The sequence below is a fragment of the Zootoca vivipara genome, chromosome Z1, assembly GCF_965207765.1.
Source record: "Zootoca vivipara chromosome Z1, rZooViv2.hap1.1, whole genome shotgun sequence".
Taxonomy (NCBI): Eukaryota; Metazoa; Chordata; class Lepidosauria; order Squamata; family Lacertidae; genus Zootoca; species Zootoca vivipara.
In genome coordinates, this window is record NC_142583.1 from 65,177,554 (window position 1) to 65,199,214 (window position 21,661).

The 21,661-nt window shown below is 48.3% G+C and overlaps 2 protein-coding genes across 2 annotated transcripts; both read left to right on the plus strand.

Moving 5' to 3' along the window:
* Positions 1-1,796: 1,796 nt before the first annotated feature.
* Positions 1,797-7,025, plus strand: LOC118083486 (16 kDa beta-galactoside-binding lectin-like). The gene is made up of 5 exons (XM_060279124.2): positions 1,797-1,948; positions 2,682-2,738; positions 2,826-2,905; positions 5,220-5,403; positions 6,836-7,025. The coding sequence occupies exons 1-5, from the start codon at positions 1,940-1,942 to the stop codon at positions 6,980-6,982; spliced, it is 477 nt and encodes a 158-aa protein (XP_060135107.1). The 5' UTR covers positions 1,797-1,939; the 3' UTR covers positions 6,983-7,025.
* A 9,057-nt stretch (positions 7,026-16,082) lies between these two features.
* LOC118083485 (16 kDa beta-galactoside-binding lectin-like) lies at positions 16,083-21,033 on the plus strand. The gene is made up of 5 exons (XM_088661168.1): positions 16,083-16,205; positions 17,335-17,391; positions 17,486-17,565; positions 19,385-19,559; positions 20,829-21,033. Exons 1-5 carry the CDS (start codon positions 16,188-16,190, stop codon positions 20,979-20,981), a joined length of 483 nt encoding a protein of 160 aa, XP_088517294.1. The 5' UTR covers positions 16,083-16,187; the 3' UTR covers positions 20,982-21,033.
* Positions 21,034-21,661: the final 628 nt, after the last annotated feature.

Sequence of the window (21,661 nt, forward strand, 5' to 3'; positions counted from 1 at the left end):
TTATTGATATATATATAATCGTAATAACCATAATATCATTTCTATCCTGCCTTTTCTTTCAGACAGCTTACAGCTAAAAATACAAAAACACAGCTCTTGAGTTTGATCTGCACCTGTCCCTGTTTCAGTAGAGCATTATAGGTAACCAAAGTTGTGCAGGGGAGGTGTCTGTCCCTGAAAGGGCTAATCTAAAGTAATAATTCACCTGTCCATCTTTGAGGGAAGAGGATAGGAATGATTTTCTCCTTTGCAGAATTGGGACAGTTAGTTTCTTTGTGAATGCATATGCAAGCAACAAAATTGCAAACAAATGTTTACTAGGAAAGGATACTTGTGACTCTACTACTGTTTTGGGAAACGTGTCTTTAAAAATGCCTTGAACTATATGAATGAGTAGGTGAAGCTTTCCACTGCAGGGAGATAAGCAATTTTGACCTCCCAGTTGCTGCATTTAACCGCTTCTGTTAAAGGCACAGCCGCAGAACCTGATTGGAAAAATTGGCAGCTCCAGAATCTGCAACAGCTGATGCAACAGCACCCCACGAGGGCGGAGGGATTTTTAATGGTCTCTGCGAATCTTTGGAGATGCCTTTCAAGCTGATTCACATTGCTGCAAGATTGCTGCTGACACTTTTTTTTTGCTGCTGCCTCTTGCACGGGGTCTATGTAGAGAGTCTGTCTCCAACTACGAGGAGAACTTAATGGACCTGTCAACAATGTCGATTAATTTCAATTCACCCCCCACCCTAAGCATTGGACTAACATTTGATGCAACCCAATATTATCCTTTCCCCAAAAAAATCTGTATACATAGAAATGTTTGTATTTATGATCTTTATATTTATAAAATTTTATGTCACAATATATTTGTTCGTTGGAAACCAATGTGGGGTAGTGGTTAGAGTCATGTCAGGCTGGGACAGGTGAGTCCTGGGTTCAAATCCCCCAGGACTCAGCCACATTCCAGGCTCTATTCTCCAGCCCATGGGTAGGTAAACTGAGGCCCCGGGGCCAGATCTGACCCAGTCAGCTTCTAAATCCGGCCTGCGGACAGTCCGGGAATCAGCGTGTTTTTACATGAGTAGAATGTGTCCTTTTATTTAAAATGCATCTCTGGGTTATTTGTGGAACATAGGAATTCGTTCTACCCCCCCTCCCCAATAGCCTGGCCCCCCACAAGGTCTGAGGGACAGTGGACCGGCCCCCTGCTGAAAAAGTTTGCTGACCCCTGCTCCAGCCCTTCCACACTGAAGACGAATAAAAATGTTTTAACGGGGTGTTTCCCAAACTTGGGTCTCCAGCTGTTTTCGGAGTCCAATTCCCATCATCCCTAACCATTGGTCCTGCTAGCTAGGGATGATGGGAGTTGTAGTCCAAAAACAGCTGGAGGCCCAAGTTTGGGAGACCCTGCTCTGAATTCCTTGTTTTCTATTGGATCAGTTGCCTGCTGGCTTAATGCTGTGACGTGAATGAGAGGAAACCATGTATGCCATCCTGGGTTTCTTGGAGGAAGAGTGGGGGCAAGGATGTCCTCTCCAGATGTTTTGGACTACAACTATCATCACCCCCAACCTGCACAGGTGAGGGCTCTAATGCTGATGGGAGCTGCAGCCGCCAAAGCACCTGGAGGGTACCAGGTGAGTGAAGGGCAGTGGGGAGAAATAGCACCAGCTGTTTGAGTTAATAATCACTGTTCTCCTGCATTCAAAACAGGCCAGCTGTGTTGCTTGTTGACCCTGATTTTCCTCCTCCTTGCATTTCTACAGAGCTCCAGTGACAGCAGACCCTTTTTGTCATGTGGTCCATTTCCCCCCAGCTACTTAAAGGCACCAGGGAGGACTTTCTTTTTTCAAGGTAGCTGGCTGGTACTTCTTTTGCTGAGGCACAGAACTGAGATTGGAAGGGAGAAGGCATTGCTGGACCTGAGCAAGATTGTGTCATGGATCCCGTGAGTCCTCTTTATTGCTGCTCCTTGGTTACTGAGATTGAGATTGTTTTACAAGCAGCAAGACCTAAACAAGGCCGGAAACTTATAAGCATCAATAGGTTTCTTGGGGAAGCGGTGTATCAGCTAGGAAACAAGCACATTTTGTATGTGTCACTATTGCATTCTATCTTTCCCTTGCTTTGGGGTTCTTGATAACCTATTCTTGGTGCATTGTTAGTAGGGCTGTCCTCTGTTAATAATGATGTGCTATCCATACAGTTGTGCTTTCTAGTATAAAGGTGGGAGGGAATGGTCTCTGCCCTGCAGAGCTTACAATCAAAGGTCTGCCCGTGGGAGAGATGAGTGTAATGTAACTTAAGAGGCGAATGTGTGCCAATGCAGTTCATACTCAAAAAGTCTTTGTAGAAGGGATGGGTGTTGAGGTTTCACAGAAAAGGCAAGATTTGAAGAGGGCTTGGAAACATGAGTATGCAAACAACAACAACGATTTATTTGCAGTGTCTTTAGGCTTCCCTATAAGAGTCAGTGAATGCAGCACTTTTAATTGGAGGTTGCTACTGGGAATAACATGGCAGGAGGGAGAAGTAATTGCTTGCTATATGGGACTAGCAGGCTGCTAGTCCTAAAGATCTGACAACCCTTGGATTCCCAACACTGGCTGTAGCAAATGAAATGCTCAGTGCTTCTGCCTATTGATTTATTGGTGACTCCTTCCTCTTGTCCCGTCCCACAGGTATTAGGAAGTGCCCTCATTGATCCATGGACCCGGGTTCACTCCAACCCAATGAAAGTAAGAGCATTCACTTTCTTGCCCCTTTCCCTCCTAAATCTCACCATTCCACCACCGCAGTTGAAGATGTGTTTCCCTCCTCTCTAGGGGCTGGTTGCGACGGATTTTCTCCTTCTGCATGGAGAGACTGTCCAACTGAAAGGGAGGATCCCGTCGGATGCCAAAGAGTAAGCTGGGAAGGAGGAAAGCGTATTGAGACTCTTGTGCATTCATATTACTGCTTTGGAGTACAGAGAAGTTGCTATCTCCCCAGCTTGGCCCCGAAGCTGTTCATTTCCGCATGGCTTCAGTTAGTTAGTATACACACCAGAGAGCACTTATGGGGCAGAAATGTCTAATTCCTATGCAAAGGTGTTCGTAGCTTGGCTAGAGATGAGTTGGGAACACCTTAAGGACTCCAGTCTTTATAAAACTGCACCAAACTGTTGCCTGTTACACAGGATACCCGTTTGTAATTTATTATATTTCTATCCCACCTTTCCTCCAGAGAGTGAAAGGTGGCATGCACACTTTCCCCATTTTAGTTACAGGTAGGTAGCCGTGTTGGTCTGCCGTAGTCGAAACAAAATAAAAAAATTCCTTCCAGTAGCACCTTAGAGACCAACTAAGTTTGTCATTGGTATGAGCTTTCGTGTGCATGCACACTTCTTCAGATACACACACGAGGCATGCACACGAAACCTCATACCAATGACAAACTTAGTTGGTCTCTAAGGTGCTACTGGGGGGACCCAGGTGGCGCTGTGGGTTAAACCACTGAGCCTAGGGCTTGCTGATCAGAAGGTCAACGGTTTGAATCCCTGTGACGGGGTGAGCTCCCATTGCTTGGTCCCAGCTCCTGCCAACCTAGCAGTTCGAAAGCATGTCAAAATGCAAGTAGATAAATAGGAACCGCTACAGTGGGAAGGTAAACGGCGTTTCCATGCGCTGCTCTGGTTTGTCAGAAGCGGCTTTGTCATGCTGGCCACATGACCTGGAAGCTGTACGCCGGCTCCCTCTGCTAATAATGCGAGATGAGCGTGCAACCCCAGAGTCGGTCACGACTGGACGTAATGGTCAGGGGTCCCTTTACCTTTACCTTTAAGGTGCTACTGGAAGGAATTTTTTTTAAAAAAAACAACCACCCATTTTTTATCCTTCCAACAACCCTGCAAGGTAGGTTAGGCTGAGTGACAGCGGGGGAGGGGGGATGCCCCATAGAGTTTCATAGCTGAGCAGGGATTTGAACCTGGGTCTCCGAGGTGCAAGTCCAGCGCTCTAACCACTACTCCCCACTGGTTCTCAAAATAATGCAGTTACTCTAGATGACATCATGCGGATGCAGATTTAAAGCTCCAGCAGGAGTCGACAGGAGCGCAAATGCAGCCTTGGATAGTTTTGCTAATGCGGGGGTGAGGATGAGAAGTGGCCCTCCACACCGTTCTTTGGCCCTTGGCCCTCTCCCCAGGCTGAATCCCTCACTGGCCCTGATGCCTGCAGAGTGTTCTTGCCTGGTTGGAATGTTCCATTGAACTCTTAATTTTTCATGCTAGCTAGGATGGAGTGTGGAGAATCCTATGTTGCACACTTTGTGACTCCTGTTGCACGACAGGGCTCTCCAAACTCTGATCTGTGAGCTTCATTCGGTTGGCCTATAGCCTGTCTGTAAAAACGTAATTCAAAATCCTACAGCACCTGTTGCAGTACAACAGGCAGAGGAAAATCACCAAGTTCTCTATGTGGACCTGCGGTGATTCTCAAATGACCCATGGGGGGAAGGGGAAATGTTGGGGTACATCCTGCCCCCCCAACAGTCTATATCAGGCATGTCAAACCTGCAGCCCTCCAGATGTTTTGGCCTACAACTCCCATGATCCCTAGCTAGCAGGACCAGTGGTTGGGGAAGATGGGAATTGTAGTCCAAAACATCTGGAGGGCCGCAGGTTTGACATGCCTGGTCTATATCATGGTTTCCAAAATTTGGGTCTCCAGCTGTTTTTGGACTACAACTCCCATCGTCCCTAACTAGCAGGACCCTATGGTCATGGATGATAACTGTAGTCCAAAAACAGCTGGAGACGCAAGTTTGGGAAACCCTGGTCTATATGCTGCTCTAGGTTGCTAGTTCCCGTGTGATACTCTTGCAACCATGAGCGCTAGAACCGTGCTTTATTTTAATTTTATTATTTTATTTATTTTTAAAGCTACTGTTCTCATGAAGGCAGCCCTGTTTAGGGAAGCTTTTAATGTTTAATACATTATTGTATTTTAATATTTTGTTGGAAGCCGCCCAGAGTGGCTGGGGAAACCCAGCCAGATGGGCGGGGTATAAATAATTGATGATGATGATGAAGCCCAAATATAGCACTAAATGCTCTCACTGTTTGGCATACAGGTAGATGCCCAAGAGGGGGGCTGCGTAGTTGTTGTTTGTTTATACAGAGGTCCAGGAAGCCTTAACCTCCACGCTCTTTGTTTTCCATAACTTCCATCCTCTTCAAGTTTTGTCGTGAATCTGGGCCAGGATCGCGACAACCTCGTCCTTCACTTCAACCCCCGCTTTGACTACCAGACGGACGACAACACCATTTTGAACACCATCGTGTGCAACTCCTTGCAGAACGGCGTATGGGGGAAAGAACAGAGAATCACCGATTTCCCTTTTGAGCAAGGTGCCAAAGTTCAGGTGAGGGTGTGGCAGTCTTATCGAAGGTCTGTGTGCGAATGGAGGAGGTAGGGGAGTGGCTTCTCTGCAGAGGTCATGCAATGCTTGTACTCCTATCGACCCCAGCCAGTATGGCCAATGGTCAGCCATGGGAGCAATACCTGACCATCTGGAAGACCCCAGGTATCTTTCCCTTAGAGCAGGCACCCCCAAACTCGGCCCTCCAGATGTTTTGGGACTACAACTCCCATCATCCCTAGCTAACAGGACCAGTGGTCAGGGAAGATGGGAGTTGTAGTCCCAAAACATCTGGAGGGCTGAGTTTGGGGATGGCTGCCTTAGAGGGTGTGGAAGGAGGACCTTCCTTCTTTCAAAAAAATTAAATTTATATGTATAGAACTGGAATGCAGGTGTTTGGAGAGTGGCTTGACTGAATAAGACTTCTGTGCTTTAAAAAAAAAAAAAAAAGTGCACAGGCCAGTTCACCTTTGCCTACAGAAAACTAGCATGTACACCCTTCTCCGCATCTTATCCTGCTTTTAACATGAGGGATTAAGTCCAGGGGGTCAGCAAACTTTTTCAGCAGGGGGCCGGCCCACTGTCCCTCAGACCTTGTGGGGGGCCAGACTATATTTTGGGGGGAAAATGAACGAATTCCTGTGCTCCCAAAATAACCCAGAGATGCATTTTAGATAAAAGAACACATTCTACTCATGTAAAAACACGCTCATTCCCGGACCATCTGTGGGCTGGGTTTAGAAGGCAATTGGGCTGGATCCTGCCCCCAGGCCTAAGTTTGCCTACCCATGGATTAAGACAACTCTGGTCCTTGGGCTCTGAACAGGGGCGGGGCAAGCGGGTGGGGGGGCGGTCCACCCTGGGTACTGCCCTGGAGGGGGTGTCACTCGGGGCCGCGCCCCCACCCCGGGATCGGCACCTTGCCTGAGCCTGGGCGCTCTGTTTAGAAGTCGCGGGAGGCGCGCGATCCTCCTCTACCTAGCATGCGTGTGCAGCGGGATGCTGTGCATGCGTACAACAGAGAGGGTACTGCACCCCCGTGACTTCAAAATGGAGCCTAAACGGAGCACCCAGGCTCCAGGCAGATAGCCCACTGGTGTGGTGGGCGTGCCACGCCAGTGGGTTATCTACCTGGAGCCTGGGCACTCTGTTTAGAAGTAGCATGTGTCGTTACATAGCGACGCTGCGCGCGCCCCCGGAACATGGCAATATGCCGCCCCGGGTGTTGCGGCGCCTTGCTACGCCCCTGGCTCTGAAGTGCCTCCTGATCAGCTGAAATGTAAGCACTTGGGTAGAAGTAGCCTCAGACAGGAAATGGAAATGCTGAACTCCCAATGTCTAGGCAGTAGTTGCCATTCCTTTTAGTCTTTCAGGGCATGTAAAGCGTTTAGTGTCCTGGTTTTCTCATGACTCCTCCTCCTCCTGCTTCTTGCAGCTTTCCTTCACTTTTCTTTCTGCGGAGATCAAGGTGAAGCTGGCAGAGGGTCATGAGTTCACCTTTCCCAACCAGCTGGGCCTGAAGACCATCGGCTATATCAGGGTGGAAGGAGACTTCAGAATCAGAACCCTCAAATTTCTCTAGTTTCGTTCTGTGTCCCTGCAGTCCTGCAACAAGTCTGAATAAACTCATCTGTTCTTCAAAAACTGCCTGCGTGGTTTTAGTTTATAACGGTGAGGGGAAATATTTTTGAGTCCGGGAACCTCATTACCTGCTGGGGAGCCTTCTGAGGCTCACATGACCATGGTGGGTGGAGCCAGAGGCAGGGCAACAAATAGAAATATTGCATTTGAACAGTAGGGTATATTCTAGGCACACTCAAAGGCCCCACTCACATCTCCCTCTAGACCAGCCTCTCTCAACCTTGGGTCCCCGGCTGTTATTGGGCTACAAATCCCATCATCCCTAGCTAGCAGAACCAAGGGTGATGGGAACTAAGCCAAGGTTAAAAAAGGCTGGTCTAGACCAGGCACCCCCAAACTTCGGCCCTCCAGATGTTTGGGACTACAATTCCCATCACCCCTGACCACTGATCCTCTTAGCTAGGGATCATGGGAGTTGTAGGCCAAAACATCTGGAGGGCCGCAGTTTGGGGGTGCCTGATCTAGACCATAGCTGTCAAGTCTCCCGTTTTTCGCGGGAAACCCCTGTATTTTAAACTGTTTCCCGCTGGCAGCCCGGATTGGAAAGAATCCCGTAAACCCCCCAGATTTCCTACCTGCCAGGGAGGCTCCATTTTGGGTCCCAGCGCCGCCCAATTTCCGAGCCCCACAGGGGTGCCACAGAAAGAATGTAGTTGGTCAAGGGAGCCGTGGACTCAAAGGTTGAAATCCTCTGCTCTAGACAAGCAGGAGGCATTGGGCAAGAACACTTGAAGATGTGAAATAGGGGTGTGTGGCTAGGAAACATATGGAGGGCCAGACAAAGGAGGCTTGGGGACCACATTTGGGTCACTGGACTGAGGTTCCCCACCTGTATTTTATAAAAATTGGTACATCCTGCTGTCCTGCATTTGCTGTGGGGAAATCATGTCCTCAAAGAGGGCACATGTTGCGGTGCAACCTGGCAACCGAACCCTGTGTTGTGGGTGGGTACGATTGGATAGCCACAACACCCTATTGGTAGGTCCCTTGATGCTGGGTTAATCAGGCCAATGGGACGCTAGCCAAACCAATCAAGGGACCTATATATGCCCATGCATGTTACTCAGAGCTTCCTTTTCTGGTCAGTGCATCGGAACACCTGCCCACCTCTCCCTACTTCTAGGGCTTGCGCGCTTGACCTTGCTATGCCGTCGTGTGTCGTCTGTCATTGGCACAGGGGCACAGCAGGAATTTTCCCCACTTGGCTGATTGGCTGGTGCCACTTGGGTTTCGCCTGCTGCGTAGCAAATCGTCACAACTTGTCATACCTGCCAAGTTGCTGTCAGAGAAATAAGGGACCGGGCTGGAAATAGCAGGCCGGAAGTAGCGCTGCTGCCATTTTGGAACTGGGCGGAGCATGCTCAGAAGTGACTTTTGATGCTGCTTTGCCTAGTTCCAAAATGGCCGCTGCGCCAGAAGTCGCACTGCAGCCATTTTGGAACTGGGCAGAGCAGCATCAAAAGTCGCTTCTGAGCATGCTCCGCCCAGTACCAAAATGGCCGCCGTGCCAGAATAAACCAGGGAAAAAACAGCTGGAAAAACGGGGATTTCCCGGGGAAAACGGGAGACTTGGCAGCTATGCAACTTGTAAGGTTGTGAATGGGCTCTGGTTCAGGTGAAAGGGATGGGGGAACGCTCTCGCCATCCCTATGTGAAGGGTATTCCGTTAAAGGAATCCAGGGACTCAATGGTTTGGTCCCATGCCCGAGTCCAGGGGGACATCTGGGTGGTGGACATAGCCTGTTCCCAGCTTTCCGCCATTCCAGGTGTTCACCCTAGCCTGACCTAGGCTGGTGCCCTTTATTGATTACATCAGGTGCAACCACTCACCCGATGTAATCAATAAAGTTGTGGCCTAAATTCTGCCAAAAACCAAACCAAAATTTGAGTTTTGTCTGAATTTATTTATAGGGGGAGGTTTAAAGGTCTAAACATGCAAAAGGGGAAATTCTGGTGTCCTCTTCTACAGTTGCCTGTGTCAAAATGATATGAAAGCCTCTTTTGTTTGGTACCTATTCTGATGGGTTGTCCTGGCTGGCAGTTTAAATCACAGGATTAAAACAGTACAGGGGAGGTGTCCGCCCACAAAAGGGTTGCAGTCTCAAAGGCATGATGCACAGGTCAATGTTTTGAAGCAAGATCATGGTAATTCTTTGCACATTTTGGGCAGGTAAGTGCTGGTCCATGGGTTCACGAAAAGTCGGACAGGACTATAAACGACTAAACAACAAGTAATCTAGACGGACAAAATAATAAGCAACCACTTACCAGGAAAGGCCACTGAGGAAGATCTCCTGGGAGGTGGGGAAGGAAAGTACGGTATATTCAGAAGCCACATTATGTGCGCCGCCTCGCGACCCCTGCCCCAATGACACAGTAGCTGTGGGCATGAGTGAGAGGATGCTATATGAGGTAATGTGACATCACCCAAAACAGACACTTTGGGGCCTGAAACTTGAATGGAAGAGGTCTAAATGGTCTGCATCCTCCAGACATGCCTGGAGTTGTTCCACGACACTCTGCTTGACTGCGTTGCCCAGGAATGGAATATTGGAGACTGGGCAATAGTTAGCCATAGTGGCCGGGTCCAAAGGTGGTTTAATAACTGCTTCTTTAAGAGGTTCCAGGAAGACTCCCTCACAGAGGGAAGCATTCGCCACCCCACGGAGCCCATTGCCCAGCTCTGCCCAGCTCGCTTTTATGAGCCAGGATGGACAAGGGCTGAGAAGACAGGCTGTCGGTTCTACTTGTGCAAGCAGCCTGTCTGCATAGAATCATAGAATCATAAAATCATAGAATTGTAGAGTTGGAAGAGACCACAAGGGCCATCCAGTCCAACCTTCTGCTGAGCAGGAAACACCATCAAAGCATTCTTGACATATGGCTGTCAAGCCTCTGCTTAAACACCTGCAAAGGAGACGACTCCACCACACTCCTTGGTAGCAAATTCCACTGCCGAACAGCTCTTACTGTCAGGAAGTTCTTCCTAATGTTTAGGTGGAATCTTCTTTCTTGTAGTTTGAATCCATTGCTCCGTGTCCGCTTCTCTGGAGCAACAGAAAACAACCTTTCTCCCTCCTCTATATGACATCCTTTCATATATTTGAACATGGCTATCATATCACCCCTTAACCTTCTCTTCTCCAGGCTAACATACCCAGCTCCCTAAGCCGTTCCTCATAAGGCATCGTTTCCAGGCCTTTGACCATTTTGGTTGCCCTCTTCTGGACATGTTCCAGCTTGTCAGTATCCTTCTTGCATGCGGCTTCCCCCAGCTGGTGTGGGAGGAGACATTTCCAAATCTTCCCAGTGCTCAGCTCTGTGGGAACAGCAACGTTGGCAGGAAGTTAGTGCAGTGTAGTGGTTAGAGTAGTGTCAGACTAGAACTAGCGAGACCCCAGTTCCAAGCCCTAGACATGCATCGCCAGTCACAATTCCTCAGCTGAGCTGAGCTGCCAGGGCTGTCATGAGACTATGAGGGGGAGCCATGCCTGCCACCCTGAGTTTCTTGGAAGGAGAGTGGGCCAGAATGTAATTATTTATAATAACAAAATAGTGGAAGGGTGGATGGTTGAAAATAGACTCCAGGCAAAGCACATTAGTTCACTGGAGATGCCAAAAGCACAAGTAGCTTTAAATCTATTTTTTTTAAAAATGAAATACAGCAAATATATCCGCCTTCCTGTATGGTTATCCCAGAACTGATCTACCACCATCCAAATGGATACAAAGCAACGTAGGAAAAGTCTACTGCATGGTGCCTTTAAATATTGTTCCCCACCCACCCACTCACCACCTCGATCTCCAAGCCTTGTGCGATCCAGGGGGGGGGTCTGTGTTTCCTTTTGGACCAGGAGGCTCAGCGGAGACTGTGGTGTCTTTATGTTATACGGTTTATTTACACAAACAGTGGTGCCTCGGTTTATGAACTTAATCCGTTCCAGAAGTCCTTTCTTAAACCAAAACTGTTCTTAAACCAAGGCATGCTTTCCCTAATGAGGCCTCCCGTGCCACCAGTGCCATTCCACCGTTTGGCTTCCATTCTTAGACCAAGGTAAAGTTCGCAAACTGAATAGTCTGCGGAGTTCGTAAACTGAATAGTCCGTAAACAGCGCTGTTCTTAAACCAAGGTACCACTGTGTACCGTGCAAAATGGTTTGCTTGCAACCATTTTGGATTACAACCGTTTTGGATTACAACCGCGTCAAACCCTGAGGTGTGTGTCCCTTTTTTTGGATTACAACCCATTTTTTTTATTACAACCATTATTATTTTTGGAGGCCCCATTGGTGAAAGCACGCCTTGGGTTACAACCTGTTTTGGTTTACAACTGGACCTCCAGAACGGATTATGGTTGTAAACCAAGGTATCACTGTATACAACCTGGGTCTAGATGGCGAGATTGGTCTAGATGGCATTCGCATCCCAGGAGGGTCCTGTTCCTTCCAGTGCTGCCGTCTCAGATTCCAAGAGACCCCAAACATTGTGTCTGACCCTCTGTGCAGCACAAAACAGACAGTCCCCCTTCTCCCTGCCCCCCAACCCAGCTTGCAAAAAGGACACTTTACTCCCGTTTGCTATCCAAACTGCCAACCTGGGACTTCTCTCTCTCTGCTCTGGCATTGTGTTTTGCTAACTACTCAGAGCACATAGCCTTGCTGACGGCTTCTCTCTCTGTTTCACTAGGTCCATGACTTGGCCACTTCAGTAATGACCCCTTGATGGTTCTTCCTGATGGCTCCTCTCCCAGGTGGACACGGAAAGCTGGGTCTAACTTTCAGCTTAACCCGACAAGCACTGATTCATTCTAGCTTTTATCAGACCCAGGAATTTAGGGGGGATCTGGCCCCTCACAAACTCACAACAGTGCCAGCGCTAGAACAGGAGGGCCCTGGGTTCAAATCCTCACTCAGCCACGAAGCAGTCCCGTGCTCCATCCCTTCCACACTGAAGACCAATCAAAGCAATGGGCATCTCAGCTCTTTCCTATCATTGGCTCAGTTGTCGGCTGGCCTGCTTTTCTGCTTGTGTGGCATCCAAAATCCAGATCAAAGGCAGGGAGGGAGAATGAACAAATGTCTGAATGGTTACCAGCCAGGAGGCTGTTGATTTAAATTGCATAAGGCGCTGTTGGCCAACAGTGTGCCCTCCATTGGTTTCAGAATCCAACTCCCATCAACCTCACCTGAGCACAGGTGAGGTCTCAGGCTGATGGAAGCCGTATTCTCAAACATCTGGAGCAGGCATCCCAAACTGTGGCCCTCCAGATGTTTTGGCCTACAACTCCCATGATCAAGGCCGGTGCGTCCATTTAGGCAAACTAGGCAATCGCCTAGAGTGCATAAATGGAGGGGGCGTTGGGCAGCCTGCCCCGCAAAACCCCCACACCACCACCGCCCTCCCACAGCGCTCGCTCGCGCTCCTCCCACCTATGGAAGGGACGCTGTGAGCTCCTGAGTGCTGCAGCGAGTGAGTGGTGGTGGCGGCAGCGCCCGTAGCTGAAGCCTTCACATGGGTGTAGACAGGGGGGGCAGGAGGGGGCAGCTGCCCCCCCTAGAAGCAAAAAATTATTGTATTTTACAGACCATAACCAATACTTTGCCCCTCCAAAAACTGAAGTGGAAAGGGCTTTGCTTTAGCAAGAGCAGCTCTCCACTTGCTGGGGGCGGGAACACAGCTGTAACAAAAACACATCAAATAAATAAAGCAAAGTGGCTACCAGTACTTAAGCAGTTAAGACAATGGAGCAGAATATCCCTTCAGGCAAGGTCCACCCTATTCACCCTATTGTTATTCAGTGGGAGTTGTTAATGGGCATTCAGGGATCGCATTAACAGTTCTATTGGCGATTTAATGAGGGTGCAGAGGATTCAATTTGACTAAGGTGGCCCTGCAAGGCTAAAAGGAAGTGAATAAGAAGGGGGGGGGCTGGACCTTTGATAGACACAGTGATGTTTATAAAAAGCATTGGTGTTCCAGTCTGCCCCTCCTCCTGCATCTGTATACTGTAAATCAGGGGTGGCCACCTCCCAAGAGACTCTGATCTACTCACAGAGTTAAAAACTGGGAGTGATCTACCCCCTTTTGGGGGGTTCAGGTCAAAGCTGTTGAGTTTCTTTAAGGAAGGGAAGCCCTGTTTTGGGGGGTTTAGGTCAAACTTGTTGAGCTTCTTTTAGGAGGGAGGCAGGCCCATTATTGTTTAGGGCTTCAGGTCATAGTTCAGCTTTTTTTAGGGAGGAGGAAAAATTTGGGTGAGCTTTTTTTAGGGGTGCCAGTGATCTAGCAGTGATCTACCACAGACATCCAGTGATCTACTGGTAGATCACAATCTACCTGTTGGACGTGCCTGCTGTAAATCAAGCAGAGAGAAAGCTGCTTACAAGGCTCCTGTACAGGTGTACCGGTATCTTCCTCTTGCTGCAGAGTTCTAGCATCACAGCGTCACCCAGAGGCACCCACAAATGTGAGTTATCCCTCTCTCTATTTCTTCCTTCCTTTCCTCCCTCTTCCATCCTCAATAAAATACTGGGGGGGGGGGCAGATAAGCCCCACATAGAAAGCCCATCAAAATGGGGGGGGGGAGGACTCTTTAAAATACAGTATTTACCAGTAATTTCTTTTTTGGGGGGGAAGGCACCTAGGCCTCTAGGAGTTGGCTGCTATGCCTAGGACAATTCAAGAAAGCAGAATCATGCATATGCTATGGTAATATATCAATAGAATCATGGAATTGTAGTCGGAAGGGACCACAAGGGTCATCTAGTCCAACCCCCTGCAATGCAGGAATTTTTCCCCAATGTGGGGCTTGAACCCACAACATGGTTGAAATATTATGCTGATATGCAGCAACGCCTCGGAGCCATCAAGACTGCGGCCCTGTCTTGCCTCGCCCTCGCCTGCCCTGCCACCCCCTCTCCCCTGCCCGACCCTCCCATCCTCTTGCTGCAGAGTTCCAGCTTCACAGCATCACCCAGAGGCACCCACAAATATGAGGTATCCCTCTCTCTATTATTCCTTCCTTCCCTCCCTCTTCCATCCTTAATAAAATACTGGGGGGGGCAGATAAGCCCCACATAGAAAGCCCATCAAAATGGGGGGGGTGACTCTTTCAAATACGGTATTTACCAGTAATTGGGGGGGGGGAGAGGCACCTAGGCCTCTAGGATTTGGCTGCTATGCCTAGGAGTAGGACAATTCAAGAAAGCAGAATGATGCATATGCTATGGTAATATATCAATGGAATCATAGAATTGTTGTCGGAAGGGACCACAAGGGTCATCTAGTCCAACCCCCTGCAATGCAGGAATTTTTTCCTAAGGTGGGGCTTGAACCCACAACATGGTTGAAATATTATGCTGATATGCAGCAACGCCTCGGAGCTGTCGTGACTGCGGCCGTGCCTTCCCTCGCCCTCATCTGCCCTGCCACCCCCTCTCGCCTGCCCGACCCTCCCGTCCTCTTGCTGCAGAGTTCCAGCATCACAGCGTCACCCAGAGGCACCCACAAATATGAGTTACCCCTCTCTCTATTTCTTCCTTCCTTCCCTCCCTCTTCCATTCTTAATAAAATATGGGGGGGGGGCAGATAAGCCCCACATAGAAAGCCCATCAACATGGGGGGATGACTCTTTCACATACGGTATTTACTAGTAATTGGGGGGGGGGAGGCACCTAGGCCTCTAGGAGTTGGCTGCTATGCCTAGGAGTAGGACAATTCAAGAAAGCAGAATGATGCATATGCTATGGCAATATATCAATAGAATCATAGAATTGTAGTCGGAAGGGACCACAAGGGTCATCTAGTCCAACCCCCTGCAATGCAGGAATTTTTTCCTAAGGTGGGGCTTGAACCCACAACATGGTTGAAATATTATGCTGATATGCAGCAACGCCTTGGAGCCGTCATGACTGCGGCCGTGCCTTGCCTTGCCCTCGCCCACCCTGTCACCCCCTCTTGCCTGCCCGACCCTCCCGTCCTCTCCAGCCAAGCAGGGTAGCCGCCGCCGTTGCCAGCCCCAGAAGCACAAGGTGGCCGCTGCCGCCGCTGCCACCACCACGATGTCGTCAGGCCAGCTGGCCCTGTAGCCCCGCCCACGTTCCCACTTTGTGGCCCCGCCCCTAAATGATCATGGCTTGCCCCCCCCCCTAGTTTTGATCCTGGCTACGCCCTTGAGCCTTCAGCTATGGGCGCTGCTGCTACCTCCACCGCTCACTCTTCTTTTGGCTTGCGCTCCTCCTGCCTATGGAGGGAACGCAGGGGCGTCAGCAATGCGTCATGACGCACGACGCACGCGTCCTGACTCATGTGCCGGGGGCGCCAAAAGGTGTTTTGCCTAGGGTGCAAAAAGCCCTAGCACCGGCCCTGCCCATGATCCCTAGCTAACAGGACCAGTGGTCAGGGAAGATGGGAATTGTAGTCCAAAACATCTGGAGGGCCGAAGTTTTGGGGTGCCTGATCTGGAGGTACTAGGCTGGCGTAAAGAAACAGCACCAGTTGTTTGAGCTTATCAGGTGTGTTCCCAGCAGGGTCAGATTTAGGGTCAGGGTCAGATTTAGGCCCTAAGCTACTGAAGGTAATGGAGCCCTTTATATGTCCAGCTTTATATGTCAACAACAAATTGTTGCTGGTTTTTCTGTTGAATATAAGCTATATTCTTCTTCTTCTTCTTCTTCTTCTTCTTCTTCTTCTTCTTCTTCTTCTTCTTCTTCTTCTTCTTCTTCTTCTTCTTCTTCTTCTTCGGCAATCACTGGACCTAATAGGTATCTAAAGCCATTTTATTTGTTTTTTTCTTATATTTTGGAAATGTACACCCAGTTTTTCCCCCTTTAAATTGTTTGCCCCCCCCCCCCAAAGAGAGTGGGGCCCTAAGCTATAGCTTGTTTAGCTTATACGTAAATCCGGCACCGGTTCCCAGTCGTCAGAAACAGGCCAGCTGTTTAGCCTATTGACTCTGATTTTCTCCACCTTGCAATGCTAGAGAGAGGAGCAGACCCTCCACTCACTGCAAACCCTTTTTATCACGTGATGCGGTTTAAAAGGACCTTGAAAACAAGCCTCAGCTACCGGTATTTAAGTGGGGCTTCATTCGCAGAGGTTGGAAGAAATAAAGTTTTGGTTCTTTGGCTGCACCCTTGGAAGAGATCATTATGCAGTCCGTGAGTCTTGTATGTCCATTTTTGTGGTTGTTAGTATAGGAGGCAGTTGCTATTGAAGCTGTAATACCACCAAGTGCAATAAAACTAGGCTGGAAAATTAGAAGGGTTAATAGGAGGCTTGTTCTCTCTAGGGAGGAGCATGATTGTATCTCAGCTGCTAACTCTTATACAGTATCTCTGACTTCTTGCCTCTGTTTCTCTTGCTGCTTCTGGGTTCTTTTATTTTAATTTTGTATCGAGAGCATTTCAATTGAGCAAAATAAAGTAAAAATAAAAAGTCATAAAGAGAAAAAGAAGGTGTATTATATCACTATGTATGCAATCAACTACAATTCCACAAGTGCTTCTCTAGAATACAGGCATATAAATGTCGTTGTTATCCAAATACATGTAGGGTTATTTATAACCATATGTTTGTGAATATGTTCCAAATTTCATTATACTGCTTCTAAGGTAGGTCCAGAAGCAGCAGCTACTGCAAAATGCAGGAGGTCAGCTGCTCACTGGGGCAAGATAGAAATTATATAAATAAAGGACCTAGCAGGAAAATGTGGGATCTGAGAAGGGCTTGAAAACATCTGTATTTGAGTGAATGTGGCTAAGTCATCTATTCTATGGTTCACTTACAGTATGGTGGTACCTCGCAAGACGAATGCCCTGCAAGACGATTTTTTTGCAAGACGAATGCGTCTTGCGATCTGATGGTGACTCGCAAGACGAATTCGTTTTGCGAAAAATTCGTCTGGCGAATCACGGTGTCCCATAGGATTGCATTGAAATTTAATTAATGTGTTCCTATGGGCAAAAAAAGAACTTTCAATGCATTCCTATGGGTAACCGCGATTCGCAAGACGGATTTTTTTGCAAAACGAATTGACTCGCGGAACGAATTAAATTCGTCTTGCGAGGCACCACTGTATTTGTAGGCTGCCCTAAAGCAGAGTTCCTGGAAGCAGCTCATTCTATTAACCTGAGTGTTGAAATTGCTGCACAGGTTCCCTAGCACTGCACTAACCAATGTTATCTGTGCTCTTGTCTGTCTCTGTCTGTCTGTCTGTCTGTCTGTCTGTCTGTCTGTCTGTCTGTCTGTCTGTGTGTCTGTCTCTGTCGACGGCTTCCCTCTGTCCTCCTTTTGCAGAAACCGCCAAGTCTGCTCAGTGGTCCCTGGGCTCACCTTATTTCCAGGACAAAAACGGTAAGCACATTAATTTCCCTTCCCCTTCCCCTCCTGAATCTCATCCTGCCAACACTGCGGCTGAAAAAATGTCTCTTGTTTCCCCTTCCCCTAGGGAGTGGTTGCCACTGATTTCCAAGCCCTGCATGGAGACATGGTCCAGGTGAAAGGGAGGATCCTGCCAGATGCCAAAGAGTGAGTAGGGAAGGGGGGGAATATCACATGTCTCCGGGAACTCGGGTGTAGGCACACTGTGTACATAGCCCTTAAACGTGTTTCTGAGAACGGAGAATCTCTTGCGTATGCCGGGCAAGCTCTGCCCAGGTCATGCGTCCAGGACATAGCAATTAAAACCTGTACCAAGATCTTAAGCTGAATGCCGAAGCACCGGATTTATTAAAATAGGGCATGGAAGGGCGAATCATGTTCTAAACAAGGCAGGATGTAGGACACAGATCCTCTCATTTTTTTTACCTGATTTCCTACTACAGCCCACACCCTTAAAATGGAGAGTAAATTAGGAGAGAGATTGCAAGAGGGCTGTGTATGGAGAAAATGCCCTATTGTACAAAAGTAAAATGTATTTGCCTACCCTCTTCTGCCTCTGGCACTGCTTGCGACTGCCATGTTACCTAGAAAGGAATGCAAAGCACCTCCCCACTGGGCTTAAACAGGTGCCCCACCCCCTGTGCTAATGTGTAGGTGAAATCCTCTTCCTTGGCTTTGTTCCTACCAGCTGGCTGGGGCCGAAGGGAGTTTCCAAAACATCTGGAGGGTACCAGGTTACGGAATGCAGTAGCCAGCAACAAAATAAACTTGCTCCATCAGTATGGCAAGCCCTTCAAAACATTTGAAGATGCCTTTCCTATAGCATCCTTGTCTAGAACCTGCATACAGTATCTTACTTGGTCCCATGAACCAAGTTGCCTTCCCGTAGCCCCCTCATCTTCAGCAGGGGGATGTTGGCCTTCCTTACAAGGCTGTTGTAAATTACGTAATGGGGAATGTGGGATATTGTTGTGAGTTAAGTAATTTAAGAGTCACAGGGATTGGCAGACACATTATGCAGATCTTGGGCTCCATCCTTGATATAGACATCATTGGTCTATATCAAGCTCCAGGTAGATAATTCCTGAATCTCTGCAACCATGAGGACTACAACCTTGCTTTATTTTTAATTTTTAAAGTGTTTTCATGAAGCCCAAATCCAGCACAATATATGAATTTGAGGTGGGTTTTTTAGGCTATATGCCTGGGTCCCCTAATAATAATAATAATAATTAATAATAATAATAATAATAATATATTATTTATACCCCAGCCACTCTGGGTGGCTTCCAACAGAGAAATGAAATAAAATAATCTATTAAACATTAAAAGCCTCCCTAAACAGGGCTGCCTTCAGATGTCTTCTAAAAATCTGGTAGCTGTTTTTCTCTTTGACATCTGATGGGAGGGCGTTCCACTTCTTGGATCCAGCATGGATACAATTCCTAGACTAGCCAGGCGAGATTCCTGCTTATTCCTAATGGCCCAAAGTATGGGTCATTCAGGTAGCAAAGGAAGTGGCTCAGTGCCAGAGGTCAAATGGGTGCTCCCCCCCCCACTCAACTCACTGGTAGTTACAAAGACAAAGACTGGGAGAGAGAGTTGAGTTATGTGACCTAGAAGCTAGAAGCTGGGAAGCCAGGGAAGCCAGAGCCATGCCTGATTTCTGCTTGAATCCAAGGCTGCATCTAAGGGGGAAGCAAAGGGGGTGTTAATGCTGTGAACCTCAGTCTCTGCTGCACCTCATTCTGAAGGAAACGCGAACCCTTGGTAAGCGCTTGAAACCCCTGGAGTCTCACACCCGTCAGAGATTGAAGTGGCATGTAAGAATGTTCTCAATATTCTTACGGCATGGCAAGCATGTGAACCCCTAGGAGAGGGGCCCTGTTGTTGTTGCAGCTGAAGTCCAGTAAGCCTCTCACGTTTGTTATTCTTGTTTCTTTCATAACTTTCAAACCTCTTCAAGATTTGTTGTGAAACTGGGCCAAGACCCTGATAACCTCGTTCTTTACTTCAATCCGCGCTTTCACCGCCAGAAGTGTCCGAACACCATTGTGTGCAACTCCAAGGAAAATGGGGTGTGGGGGAAAGAGGAGGAGAGCATCTCCAAGTTCCCTTTTCAGCAAGGCGGCAGAGTTCAGGTGAGGTCTGAGCAGTAGATCAAATGGAGGCAGGCAGGCAGCTTCTCCTGGAGTTCCCTGTTCCGAGGGAGAAGCATTTGTAGCCTTCCAGATGACATTATAATCCCATCAGCCTCGGCTAGCATGGCTGATGGTGAGGCATGATGGAACCAACAGGCCAACAACATCTGGAGGGGGGACAAGTTTACTTTCCCTGGCACATGGGAAAGTGGGACGCCTCCATGTTTCATAGGAGGGTTCCTTTTATATGTGCAGAACAACTGGAATGCCAGTGTTGGGGGACCTGGCCTGTCTGAACAACAATTGTGTCCCGTTTTTAATTACAAGGGCACACAAATGAAATGATCGTTGCCTTTGTTTTGTGGATGTTTATGAATTCCATGTGTTTTTTATTACAATGCTTATGCACTTACACACACACACACACACACACACACACACACATATTGCAAGTCAGGTGGACACACTTTTGGTATGAGTGGCTCTACGGTATGCGGATAGGCATAAAAATGCTGCTCTTCTGGTCCTTGGGCTTTGATGTACTACAGACTCATCAGCAGTGGAAAGGCCTTGGGGGTCAAAGCAGCCTTTGGTGCTGTTGTCAGGAAAGTGAAACCCAGAATGGCTAGAAGAAGAAGAAGAAGAAGAAGAAGAAGAAGAAGAAGAAGAAGAAGAAGAAGAAGAAGAAGAAGAAGAAGAAGAAGAAGAAGAAGAAGAGAAGAAGAAGAGTTTGGATTTGATATCCCGCTTTATCACTACCCGAAGGAGTCTCAAAGCGGCTAACCATCTCCTTTCCCCTCCTCCCCCACAACAGACACCTGGCTGAGAGACTTCAGAGAAGTGTGCCTAGCCCAAGGTCACCCAGCAGCTGCATGTGGAGGAGCAGGGACGCGAACCCGGTTCCCCAGATTACAAGTCTACCGCTTTTAACCACTACACCACACTAGCTTGCACTGTTGACAACAGTGTCTGCCATTCCCTTAGAATCGTAGAATTGTAGAGTTGAAAGGGACCCCAAGACAGGGGTGTACCTAGCCCAGCTGGTAACGGGGGCGGCACCCCGGATGCTGCACATGCGCAGTCTGTATGCATTAACTTAAAGCATGCATGACAGATGGCCGTCCAACCTCTGCTTAAAAACCTCCAAGGAAGGAGAGTCCACCACCTCCCGAAGGAGATGGTTCCAATTTAAGAAGTTAAAATGTTGCCAGGTCATTTAAAAAACTGTTCAGTGTCCTGTGTTGATGGCTCCCTCTCTGCTCCTTGCAGCTTTCCTTCACATTCCTTAATTCTGAGATCAAGGTGCTCCTGGATGACGACCACGAGATCTCCTTTCCCAACCGGCTGGGCCTGAGGGTCCTTGAATACATAGCGGTGGAAGGAGGCTTCAGAATCAGAGGCCTCAAATTCTTCGGCTCTTGATTTCCTGCAGTCCTGTAACATGTCCGAATAAATTCAACTTGGCTATTTGAAATGGGCAGTGTAACATGGTTTTATTTTATATCAGGTGGCGGGTGGCACTTTTTCAGTCCGAACATTGCATTCCCTTACCTTCCAAGTCCCGGACTGCAGAATCCGGGACCGGCAGCTGTGTGACAACGGAAGTTGCGTCGACGTAACTTCCGGTGTCACTTTGCCCTTCTATTGGCACCAAAAATGGCCACCGCCGGCTTCAAAAGTAGCTTCTTCGCATGACTGGAAGTGCGTCGACGCAACTTCCGGTGTCGCCCCACCCATCTATGGGCACCAAAATGGCCGCCGCCGACACCAGAAGTCGTAGATGCGACTTTTGGAGCCGGCAGCGGCCATTTTTTGTGCCCATAGAAGGGCAAATCGGAAAGGAAAAAAATGGCCGCTGGCAGGAGAAAATAACAGAGAAAAACGGGAGACGAAGTGATACAGGGGACCACCGGGAAAAGGTAAGTAAAAACGGGGGTTTCCCGGGGGAAACGGGAGACTTGGCAGCTATGCATTCCCTGTGGGATGAGGCAACTTTGTGAGGGCTACATGTCCATAGTGGGTGGAGTCAGGGCAAAAGTGGGCAGAGAAACAAATATAAATCTTGCTTTTGAACAGTACGGTAGTTTCTAGGTGCGTTCACA

What these genes read in the sequence shown, in the direction of transcription:
- LOC118083486 (XM_060279124.2), top strand. An exon ending in TTCACTCCAACCCAATGAAA is followed by an intron (nt 2,739 to 2,825) that starts GTAAGAGCATTC and finishes CCTCCTCTCTAG; the next exon opens with GGGCTGGTTGCGACGGATTT. An exon ending in AGCAAGGTGCCAAAGTTCAG is followed by an intron (nt 5,404 to 6,835) that starts GTGAGGGTGTGG and finishes TGCTTCTTGCAG; the next exon opens with CTTTCCTTCACTTTTCTTTC.
- LOC118083485 (XM_088661168.1), top strand. An exon ending in TTATTTCCAGGACAAAAACG is followed by an intron (nt 17,392 to 17,485) that starts GTAAGCACATTA and finishes CCCTTCCCCTAG; the next exon opens with GGAGTGGTTGCCACTGATTT. An exon ending in ATCCTGCCAGATGCCAAAGA is followed by an intron (nt 17,566 to 19,384) that starts GTGAGTAGGGAA and finishes AACCTCTTCAAG; the next exon opens with ATTTGTTGTGAAACTGGGCC.